A 12503-nucleotide genomic window follows, 5' to 3' on the forward strand; every position below is an offset into this window, starting at 1 on the left:
CCATACCAATTTTGGTAGCACTATAGATGTTTTCAATAGGAAATATTTCTCCTAGTCCATATAGGAGAACCTTGGCAAGAGCTGGAACCAGTTGGGTGGTAGTGATCAGAACATTCACGCAATTCTTTCTGGAAGGGGGAAAAAAAAAAGGTGAAACCAAACCAACCTGGGAGTAAAGATTCAAAACAGTCAATTCTCTAGGATCTAACTATTAAAAATTGACCTCAAAAGGCCTACTGTGATATTTGCTCAGTGCCAATGCTTAGTTATTGTTCTAAATAACTCAAGTTTATTTATTTATTTTCCTTATTTAAGGGCAGACATTAGACTCTTTTGTGTCCATCATAGTGGGCATAGAGCAGCAACTTGGTTTTGGTCTTATTTTCCTCTGTGCATTCTAGCTCACTGAGCTTATTAGCAAATACCACTAACCCACATTATTGATGCCACATTTTAGAAAACAAACAACAAAGATCTTTCAGTTACTGTGTTATTTCATCTGAGTGCAAACTGGCCGGTAAATGAGAGATGATTTAAGTTCTCTCTGCTCCTTGTATTATGGCAACATAGATCCCAGAATACACATTTATTTCATATGTCCTTTAACTTTGCTGGGTATCTACCCACTGGTGTCAGTTTTACTGCTTGTTCTACTAGGTTGTGGACCTGAAATTCCTGCTTTGATGGAGGGGGCAATAAACGTATTGATGCAGCTATGACTATACTTATTTCACATTCTAAACACCAAGCTGAAATCTCCCTAATCTGCTTATTGCACCATTTTTCTTTTGAATCTGCCTTCCTAAGTGGGTTTGGTACATTTCTTGGAACTTCCTGTACTTGGGGTATTTGTGATACGTCTCCTACCTGTGTTCTTTGATATACCCAGGCCCATCTCCTGGGCTGGAGATTATGGGTTACTGAGTTTTAATTCTGTGAGCAAAAAGTAAGGGGAAAGGAAAAAGGTTTTATACATAAATATTGTAAAACTCTAATGTGTGCTATTAGCATAAAATGACCTTGCCTCTCACCTAACCTAAATAGTTACCTGCATCATCTAAACAACTCTCATCCCTAACCCATACCCCATTTTAGGGGATGGGCTATCCTGGGTCAGGGTAGGAAAGAGTGTGTCTTAGAGAGGATGAGACTGAAAACTATCATTTCCATACCTGGACTGGATGAGAAGTAAGGATTTTAATGCAGTTCCTAACCAGGAATCCGTTAAAACTTCAATTTCTGCTCTTAGTCTTTGCAGTGCTTCCTTTCTCTGGGGACTGAGAAGGCCTTTGGGAATAAAAGCAGACAAATTTATTATTTTGACAACATATCCTTGTTGACACTGAGGAAGCAATTTCTAAATTCAATTTAAAAATGGCATGAGTCACTGCAATATTCTACTGAACTAATATATTTCTCTTCCTGGAGAAACCTTAGAGTAGTGCTACTCAAAACGCCAGTCTGCACCTACGTAAGGAGTTTGCACCAGAATATAAATCAGTGCATGGCTTCCTTTATCAGCACGCTTTGCTGTGGGAGGTGGGACACAATGAAAAGAAATATCGCTGATGTAAACATGTTATTAATGACACAGCCGATTTACATTCTGGCGAAAGTTCCTTCTTTCATCACTGACCAGGTAACATATAATCTTCAGAGTGGCAGGCCACATTTTGAGTAGCACTGCTTTAGAACATGACAGCAAAGACTAGGGGTGGGGGGCGGCAAACAATGACTGCTATAGCTGGAAGAGTCCTCAACTAATCCAACTTCTTTCTAAAGAAACCAAAGCCTAGATGAAAGGGAATCTGCCTAAGATTATACAGAAAGTTAGTGGCTTTCGATATCAGGAAGTCTTTCCACTACCATATACTAACTCCCATGGTGACTGCACTTCCACCAATTTCAGAACATGTCTGCCTGAGATTCTCGGTTGAATGACTAATTCTCTGGGTGTCATTTACTTGTACTGTACTTTATAACGACTTAAACACTGCTTAAGACCAAACAATTAAATACAAACAAAGCAGAATTCAACTGATGGAAGCATGTTGCCAGATACCTGACTTATAATAATATTCAAAAAATAAATCTGGCTCTGAATTTTCTGTAGTGAAGGTAAAAAGAGAAACCCTATATTATATCATCAATACTCCACAAAAGTAGAAGACATTTCTGCGAGTAGAACTAGGAGTATAATTTGTTCTCAGATTGATGATTTTACAATGCAAGCCTAGAATTAGGCTTATTTAATATCTCTGATAAAACAAGATAGTACCTATACATCATACAGGTAGTACCTATATATCATATACTTAACTAATACATGATATGGTACTTTTGTAAATTCATATTTTACAAAACATACAGGTGGAAATTACTTTTACTCTGTTCCCGAAGTAGGCTTAGGGGATTTTCATCAAGGGTTACATCATTTTCTTCAGGAAATCAGGTCTAGGTATTAGGCAGGAAAAGGACCAGAGACCTAGGTTATACATGAAAACCAAGGGAAAAAAAAGGCTTATGTCTGCAAGAATGGAAAAGTACAGACCTGGTCTTGTCAAAATAAAAAGTACCAGCTCTGAATCAGGAGAAGAAATACGCAAAAAAAAAAAAAAGGGGGACTCGAAGTCTCAAAGCCTAGAAGTCCGTGATTTTTATCTGGTACTGGAGGGCTGAAATAGGAATGAACAAAACCAATCTTCAAAGCCCAGTTTCTATTTTCAGCACCACACTGTTTTCTGACAGCACAGTCGTGTTGTGGTCACACCTTGCTGTGACCGTGAGCTACCCTGCATGGGACATCAATTTTCTGAACTAAAAATGAGGGATTTAAATTAGGTCTTAAATGTCTCTAATTCTAATAATTTATGATTTAAGTAATTAATTCCAAATAGTTTAGGCACAGTGGCACCTAACATTTGAGTTATTTCTGGGTGGAAAGAATTTTCAACGTCTTTCAAATCACAGTACAGCCTATAATACTGAACCTGGTTTTCCACCAACGATAAATTTAGTTCCTAGAGCCACCTGACTTGTCCTAACACTTACATAAATCAGCCAAAAGTTGTGGTGCCCTATTAACTGGTATTGACAGAGTAACTCCAGAATAATGTCATCCAGCAGGATGTACAGAACACATTTCCTTTAAAAAAGCACTTGTTTAAAAAGAACAAGACAACTTTATTAAAGTCATGCCATTGAGTCGATCCAACTCATGGTGACCTCAGGTGTTCCAGAGTAGAACTGTGCTCCATAGGGTTTTCAGTGGCTGTGATCTTTCAGAAGTAGATCCCCAAGACTTTCTTCCTAGTTGCCTCAAACTGACAGCCTTTTGGTTGGCAGCCAAACACTTAACTGTGTGTGCCACCCAGGGACTCCTATTTTAAGGGAAGCCCATGAAAAATGAGAGGCTTCCTTTCCAGAATTTCGATTAAGCCTCATGTTTTTATACAAAGTCAAAATGTTAGTGTGGCAAAAACTCATAAGCAGTTGCCAGGGGAATTTAAGGAATCCCTGGAAAAGAACCCAGGAAATCAGAAAGAAACAGAATTAGACCGTATGCTACACTTACCACCCACGTTGCTTTTATGTTTATCATAGATTTCTCTCACTTTTCGGTAGCGGAAAGCCAGTTTCCTCATCCAGTCCACACCTCCCTGGACACCCACTGAGGAACCATGGCTGCCACTGCCTCCTGAGCCACTGAAACCATCTGTTGAGAAACTGTAGTTGCTGCAAAGAGAAAGGATGATAAAAATTAAAGCCCATACTGCATGGGATTTTTGGCTGAGTGCCACCAAGAGTCTCTGCTCTGTTCTGGCACGTGATAGCCAGGGCTAATGGCTTTGAGAATTTTCTCCCTTAATCTCTGTGTGTCAGAGTCCATCTTTCGCTAGCCCTCCATCTCCTTCTTATTACTTCTATTAGAGAAAGAACTGGGAGGGAGAGAAAGAGAAGTAAGAACAATTCAAGCACCATCATCCCTTAGACACTGGCTTGGGAAAGAGTGTCTTTTTTATTAATGGCAGTGAAAAAAACTGAATAAAAAATTTCATGTACATACACACATACCCAAAATGCTAATAACAGTAAGATTATGGGGGATTTTTTTTTTTTTTTCAGTTTATTAAGTTCATGGGTCACTGTGGTACTTTTTTCTCCTACCTCTGCTTCCCTTGGGTATGAACTGTACTTGGTGACGCTAAGAAATAGAATGCAGTGAAAATAATGATGTTAGACTTTAGAGACTAGGCATCTCTTGCTTTATCTCTTTCAGCACTTGCTGTGGAAGTCATATGGTGAGAACACTGAACCTGTCCCATGGAGCAGCCGACGTACAGAGAAACTGAGGCCTTCTGCCACCAGAGAGTGTAAGCAGGTCCTCCAGCTCCTTCAGGTGATTATATCCCAGACAATATCTTGATTGCAACCTCAGAGATCCTGACTCAGAACTACCTAGCTAAAGCTACTCTCAACTTCCTGACCCACACTAAGTGTGAGATAATAAATATTTGATGTTTTAAGTTACTAAGCTCTGGGGTAATCCGTTGTATAGTAATAGATAACTAATACATTCATATAAGGTAGGAGGAATTAATAGATCATAAGCAAAGATTTTAAAATGGCTGACAGAAAAGTCAAAATAGTGTTCAATGAGTAAAGTGTGAGATTCTATACTTAAGAAGATAAAAGCTGCCAAGAGATAAGACGCTTGTGGTTAACCACGAGTAGAGAGAAAAAAAAATTGGGGGTTGAGCTGATCATAAACTGCTTTAGACCAGGCTTTTACTAAAGTCTCTATAAAAACGGTGCCCTCTCTAGCTGTGTGATGCACAACATGCAGTGCTGTACGCTGCTGAAAGTGTAACCCTTCACTCTCCTTAGCACTAAATGATTACACCAGTTACTGTCCAGTCGATTCCAACTCATGGCAACCTCCTGCCGTCATGTCAGAGTAAAACTGCGCGCCATAGGGTTTTTAATGGCTGAGTTTTGGGCAGTAGATACGCACGCCTTTCTTCCAAAGCACCTCTGGGTAGACTCGAACCTCCATTCCTTCGGTTAGCAGCTGAGCGTATTAACTGTTTGCAACACCCAGGGACTCAGCTAAAATGATTAAAGCCTTACAAAGGTGGTATTTAGACTTCTGCTCTGCGTTTAAAAACTCATGGAGGGAGTACTTAAAGAAATGGCAGTGTCTCCAGAAGATGCACACGGGAAATTTAAAGCTAACAGAAAATTTTTAACATAGAGAAGAGGCTTTGTAATAAATCCAAAAAGCTTTAAATTATAAAGAAAGTTACAGATTTAAACTTTCGCCATTTCTATTCGATATCAAAGATGAAGAAAGGGTTTGAAACAGCAGCAGGAAAATTTCAGGGTAAACACAAGGAAAAACTTTTTACCTATGAAAAGGGATAAATGTTAGAACAAACTAACATGAAAAGACATGACAGTCTTCTTCCTAAAAATCTTTAAAAATAAAGGCTACATAAATTTTTAGATCATTTTTACCTAAGACTAGTGGGCTAGAAGACAGTAGCTAAGAGAAGAAGGAGACTGAGGAAGCATTTTGCCAATGAGGCCTCCCTGGCTTAGCTTTCGCTGTGATAATACGGTAAAATTTATGATTGTCTTTGATGGGGTTTACTCTGACACCTTCAAAGGCCCAGAGTTAGTTTCACTGGTGAAATTCCTATGCTTATGTGCATCCAAAACAGCCCAACTGGAAACACATTTTCTCCTGACTAAAAATCTAATCACCTGGCCAAAGAGCAACTAGTATATCCTTTACTTTGGGATGCGTCTTCCTTATCCTACCACTACTGCCCATCCTTCAAGGTCCTGCTCAAATGCTACTCTGCTGAGAAAGCCTCTCCACTATTGGCAGCTCCTGCTCACCACTCCCGTTAGAATTACTCTCTTCTCTGTGCTACCATCGCATTTTCTATTGTCACCTTCTCACAGTGTACATCACGGCTAACTGTATTTGTTTCTGCCTCCTCTGGCAGATTACGAGCTCTTTAAAGGCTGTATTCGTGTCTGTTTTTCCTCTGCACCTAGACATGTGTCTTGTGCAAACACGGGTACTGATGTTCAAGACATCATTGTTTTTATCACCTCAAGTCTTGGCCATTGTCATCGGAAGCCACATCTTCCACATGTACCTGGTCACACTCCTGTTAAAAGACAAAATAACACAGTTTTTCAGTCCAGAGAGTAGAGGTACCATTCACCATGACATATTGTAAAAAGACCACGTAAAATAACAGAATGACGAAATACCTTGTGGTCTCTCTTATATGTGGAGGATCACTCTCACCCCCCTTGCTGTTCGACTTCTTTTAAGGCCTGATTCAGGTCCTACACTCTTCATGAAATCTTCCTGAACCATCCCAACCTTCAATTATGCTCTTATCTCAATAGTTCATTTCACCAGCAGCTCACAGATATAAGCGTAAGCTCCCTTACATGGTTAGGTGTGTCTATGTCCTAGAGACTCTAAGTCCTTTTAAATTGTATGCCTCTTGGGGCAGTACCTGTATCTTACGTCTCCTTGGTACTCCTCTAGTCTAGTGAGACAGACTAGATCAGAAGACAGAGTCTGGTGCAGTGTGGTTTCAACACTGAGAATGACTATAACAGAAATTTATAAAGTCAAACTTAGGAGTTAGGAGAGATGATCTAAGTCAGTCTCCTCATGTTCTAAAAACAAGATGAAATGATTTACCAAATGTCATAAGTCAGTGAGTGGTAGAAAGCGACTAGAAGGAACCTAGGTCTTCTGATTCTAATCCAAGGCTCCTTCCACCAAGCCCACGCTACTAAGGTGAAACGCCACCCAGGGCCTAACTCTGACAATTCACTTTTCTGGCACTACTTAGGGCAGTGTTTTTCAAAGTGAGGTCCACCTGCATCAGAATCCTCTGGGGCAGTTTTTTAAAAAATGCATATTCTTGGGTTCACTCCAGGCCTACTTGAATCAGAATTTCTGGGAGTGAAGTCCTAGAATTTACATTAAAAAAAATCAAGCTCCCCAGGTGATTCTTATGCGCCCTAGAGTCGAGAACCACTGACCTGGGGGGCAGGAACACATTCAGGTCAAATTCTTCACAGAACTTTCAGTCCTGAGTGAGGACTAAGTCTAGAAAATCATTACAAATACAATTTGGCAATAATTATTGGCACATAGTAGGTTTTCAACAAATGTATGCTGAATAAAAACTATGATGTCCTAACTTATAAACACGTGAAGTCAAGGGAAGATTGAAGAATTGTGGTAGCTTAGATAAAAGTGCTGGAGTTTAGAGCTTTATTATTTCGATTTGTTAGAGGATTGTATGTTCTGTAGAACTAGATTATATTTAAAAAGAAACAGGATTACTTTCTTGTTTGTACAATGCTATTTTACTTTTAAATTTTCACTTTTTAAAAACTAGGTAATATATGTAGTACACGGTTCAAATTCAAAAGGACCCAAAGGGAGCCGTCTGCTCCCTCCCACCTCTGTGTCCCTGCCATTCAGATAAGATGTAACGACTGTTATTAGTTTCTTGTGAAAGGTGACTCCTTAACTGAGGGGCTGGGACTCACACTCTGGTCTTCTGACTCTCAGTCTTGTGTTCTTCCCACTACACCATGTTCACCTCTAAGGCGAACTCAAATATCAAAGCCAAAAATGGTCACCATGAAGCTCTTAGTGTTTCCTGATTTTCCTTGAATCTAAATATGAAATGATTCTGGGCATTAGGGTTAACCTATACATGGATAAAACGTTCTCTATTTATTGATCTGACAAATCAAGAGACTATCTCATAAGAAGGTAAAATTGAAGAAGGGTCAAAATATAACAAATTACAAACAATCAAACCCACTTTATATGTATATATACACACGCACATACTTACATATTATTTAATACAGATTAATAAACGGGCTTATATATCAGTGTTTTGCTAGGCTGACTGGCATTTCCCTAGGGCTAGATCATTTCCAAATAGGCTAACAAAAATTAAAATTTTGAGCAAATAAAATGGAGGGCTAGAACCAAGGCTATGTTATGCAACCAAAGCGCTAGTAATTCTGCAAGACTATCTTTTCCTAAGTGGCCAGCTGGCTTCCCCATACCTGCCCAGTCTAACCATGTATTTTCTAAATACAATAAGCATAGGCCCAAAAAATGGTTATTGAACAAAACATCTCATGGAAACACAGAAACAATTTTAAATGCTCACCTCCAAGTCATTGAAAAATAGATGTGTATCAGCCACTTCAAAAATCATTTCTTCCATTGTTAAACCTGAGCCAATCACTACTGTTGGGTCCTGGAAATCAGTAAGAGAAAATTTGTTTGACCTGGTACTCACAGCACTGGTTCTGATCTTCAAAGATTTTGCAATTCTCTTGGGTTAAGGCCAGAACAGTACATGCTTACAACAGACTCAAGCTATTACTGATGCAATTTCATTCATAGTCGTAAGAACCTGAGATTGTACAACAGAGAGGCTTATGGACAGCTAAAAACCCCAGGATGTTATTTCTAGAAACTTGTAGTGACTAGGTCAATAGTATGTAAGTAAAGGGGGCAAATGAGAGATGTTAAAAAATCAAGTCATTGTATTCATTTCCCTTTAGTGTCTTCCTCTCACTTAAAAAACAAAAACAAATCTATTTTTTGAAAATATGCTCTTCCAGCAGAAATTCTATTATTAGAATGCTCATTATCGCCCCTGTATACACACCCATGCATATTGAGAGTGTAACAACAAAAGTCACTTATCTGATAACCTCAACAACCAGAAAGTAAAGAAAGGCTGAAGAATCAAAATATTTGCAGAAAAACCATGGCACTCTGCTTTAAAATGAACCACCAGGACTTCACTTAGAAGCTGTATGCTCTTATTTTATAAACTTTCATAACCAGCTTAGTCAGATAGCTCATGTCAGTTTGCCAGCCTAGATACCAAAGGCCTGCAAAAAGTACTTTTAACAGAAAAGAGTACACATAACGACAATAAGAAATAATTGAGAGTAGTAAGAGGTTGATATTTTTCATAAATTTTACTCATAGAAACTGGAGAATAGGAGCCTGGAAGTAATTTAGTGTAGAAATACACAGCCTTAATCCTCTCAAAACAGCTCATCGCTCTATTAAAACTGATGTTTACCCTGAAGATTAAACAAGGTAAACTCTGTTTGGTATATTTAGTTTAAAAAAGAAGTACATAATATATTCTAGAAAGATATTTTATGCATATATTTTGTTTACGTATATCGCACATACTTAGCTAAATGAAACGCTTGGTTTGGGCAGTTAAGAGCGACTTCAGAGATAATAGATCAATATTTCTGGAATGTTGGACTCTATAACCTTCTGCTCTGCTCTGAGCCCCTTTCCTAAATTTAATCTTTACAAAATGCCACTCCTGAACCTGCTTCTGCTTTCAGGACTGGTCCTGGGTCTAGTTTCCAGCTTTACCACCAATGCTGCTTGGACACAGGGTCTGCCTGGTGCAAACCATCTGGTGAAATTTAACATGGGAAGTGAAAAGCCAACAGGAGTGAGGTGGAGGTAGCCGAGAAAATGATTTTGGTTGCCTACCCGCCTGTGTAGCCAGAAGAGGGGTAGTTACGACAAAGAAAGAAAGGCCCAAATTACCTTCCCATACTTCTGGGCATAGGATCCAGTAAGGAGGGAGTGGAAGATGATGATGGTTTCATCCAAGTCCCACAGAAAAACCCGCTGAGAGAGGAAAGTATAAAAGATAATGAGTGCTTAGTTTTCCCCAAGAAATATATCAGAACTTTACTTTTTCTTTTTTTGCACAGGAGAAGAGAGGCTCCGAACACAGCCTTGATGTACCTATTCTATGTCTTTGGAACACCTAACAACAGACTCATTTTTTAATATAGCTTTTCTCCTTAATAAATGACCATATTATAAAAAAACTAAAAACAGAAAACCAAAGGATAACATCAAAATTCCACCATTATTAACATTTTTTGTATCACTTTCTAGTCTTTTTAAATAATGAAACCAATTTTTCTGTCTATAAAAAATTCCTTTCGTGCTTACACCACAGAATATCAACTTGGTGGCAATGGGTTTGTTTCGTTTGTTTTTTTAAACCTCATTAATAAGTTACTGAATCTGGTTGCATGTCTCACAGAAACACGGCCTAAAGCAATATAATCTCACTTTACTTTTAAAGTGAGATTTTTAAATGGAGAAGAGGATGAAATCACTTGCAACACCCTCTGCTTTCTGAATATGATGGATGTTCTTTCTCTTCTTCTCTGGAACATAAAGAATAGTTTGTTTTTCCCCTTAAAAAGGTACCTGGCTACTACCTAAGTTCCACAAAGTTTTTTCAAGGCTTTTGCTGAAAAGCATCTGAAAGGGATATGGTGAGTTACAGACATGAGAAATGTGTTTTTAAATTTTTATTCTCACGTGGTCAGTTTAGTTTCTCTTGCTCAGGAATTAAAGGGCCCACAACACGGAAACACACTATCTCTGTTAGTTTCAGACTTTTTTGTACATTAATAAAAAAGCTTATGTTTGATAAACTTAAGAAATAAACAAACAGAAAAAAGAAGTAGGTAACTCAAGTGAGCTACTTCCCGTACTTCCAATTCACTGTCCTGGGAAGAGCTGGCATCAGCTTTCCTCTTGCCCCGGTTCTTGCCTGTCATGTTTTTCCTAGACTGATCGTCAGCATCTTTACTTGGTGTAGTTTGGGACAGAGATGGGCTTGTAGAAGGGTCTCCTATAAATGAAAAGTGAGACATACATTGCCAGTGGTCACAGGGTCCAAGAACCAGAGCAGAAGAGGGTCTGCAGGTTCTCTGCTCTAAAGAGGCACATTGCAGGGATAAAGGCTGGAAAAGTCAACTTTACTTAAGCAATCTGGGAATATGGAACCTAGGCATTGAGTATACAGCTACTAACCACCAACAGAGTGATGACTGGGCATTATACACCTGCCTCCTGGTGGAAAAACACAACATCTATGAAGTAGTTTTGAAAAAAAAAAATTGAACTTAAATCTCATTTAGCCCTAGGTCATGGTTTTCAGTTGACATTCTGGGTCAGATAACCTCTCCCGGGGAGATGTTCTGTGCACTGTGAGATGTGCAGCAGCATCTTTAGCCTCTGCCCACTAGATGCCAATAGTGCTCCCACACCCACTATGACAACCAAAAATGTCTCCAGACATCGCCAACTGTCCCAGGGGAATGAGGAGGCGATCATCCCCAGCTGAGAACCACTACTCTAGATCCATTTACCAATTTGCAATAAAATACTGAAGGCAACAGAACATGATGAGCTATTCTAATGATATAAGCTGTAAAATTCAGTCTAGGACATGGCACCACATAAACAATACAATTTTTTAACAAATAAATTACTAGGGGGAAAAAAGAGATAGGAGAATTTATACGTTAAAGAGATATAAAATACATATCCACCAATCACAATGCATGAACCTTATTTGGATCCTAATTTAAACAAACCGTAAAAAGAAAAACAAAACTCATTGATAACATTTATAAGTAAACTGGAAGTCCGAATACCTATTGACTATTTGATGATATTAAATTTTTGTTTAAAATTTTTTTAGATATGATAATGGCATTTTGGTTATATTAATAAGTACTTGTCTTTTAAGGATACAATACCTGGAATCTGCTTCAAAATAATACGGGAGGGAGGAACTGGATGAAGTCTAATTGAAACAAGATTGCCTATGAAGGTTAATTGTTGATGCCAGATGATGCATACATAACGGTTCATTATACTATTCTGACAACTTTTGTATGTTTGAAATTTTCTATTATTTAAAAGTTAAAATTGTTATAAAGAACAAAGACACTTAGAGAAATGACATCAAAACTAAAGCATCATCACATGTAATTATTTCCAAGTTATAGAATTTTGAGGCAGTGACCATCTGTATGTCCACTTACCTAGAAGATTGGTAAAGGCAAGATGCAAAGGAAACTGTGTCAGTTTATGTAGAGCACTGTTATTAAAAAATGCATCAATGATAATGATTAACACTCTTTTCCTCAAGCTACATGATATGATGATCAATCACCAAGTTTTCATTACAAATAAACATAGTGATAAATAAAAATATGTGTATATGTTCACTGAATGTGTATATAAAGCCTTTATTTCAGGGCTTTTAAACCTGGGAATCATATTCACTGCCACTAATTGTAGGTTAAATTTTATTTCTTTAGGGGAGAAGGACCATAGTGTTCCTCAGAATTTTAAAGGGATCCACGACCCAGAAAAAAGTTAAGAAGTACTGCTCTCAGGCCTCAGCAGATGTCTGAAATATGCACAGACTAAAACTGGAGTCCTCCAACTTGTATAAAACATGCCAAGATTCTGAAGGCTCCATGTGACAAGCATGTTAAAGCTACAGGTGGTGAAGCAGTGAAGATGGGGTGAGAGTCATAAGAACAGTCTTTTCATTCTTGGTACTTTA

The 12503-nt window shown here is 38.4% G+C and overlaps 1 protein-coding gene across 10 annotated transcripts in view; it reads right to left on the reverse strand.

Moving 5' to 3' along the window:
- The window catches only part of EYA3 (EYA transcriptional coactivator and phosphatase 3), a 135774-nt gene that overhangs the window by 18097 nt on the left and 105174 nt on the right, over positions 1-12503 (reverse strand). For all 10 annotated transcript variants that reach the window (XR_010321350.1, XM_023554416.2, XM_064281569.1 and 7 more), the window contains 7 exons: positions 10633-10772; positions 9662-9745; positions 8238-8327; positions 6124-6182; positions 3575-3735; positions 1173-1287; positions 7-128 (listed from right to left, as the gene is read on the reverse strand). Coding sequence is in view for 9 of the 10 variants with exons in the window: in XM_023554416.2 (XP_023410184.1) it covers positions 7-128; positions 1173-1287; positions 3575-3735; positions 6124-6182; positions 8238-8327; positions 9662-9745; positions 10633-10772 (771 nt within the window). In the remaining variant the exon portion in view is untranslated. The remainder of the gene's footprint in view (positions 1-6; positions 129-1172; positions 1288-3574; positions 3736-6123; positions 6183-8237; positions 8328-9661; positions 9746-10632; positions 10773-12503) is intronic.

This window comes from Loxodonta africana, chromosome 3, assembly GCF_030014295.1.
Source record: "Loxodonta africana isolate mLoxAfr1 chromosome 3, mLoxAfr1.hap2, whole genome shotgun sequence".
Taxonomy (NCBI): domain Eukaryota; kingdom Metazoa; phylum Chordata; class Mammalia; order Proboscidea; family Elephantidae; genus Loxodonta; species Loxodonta africana.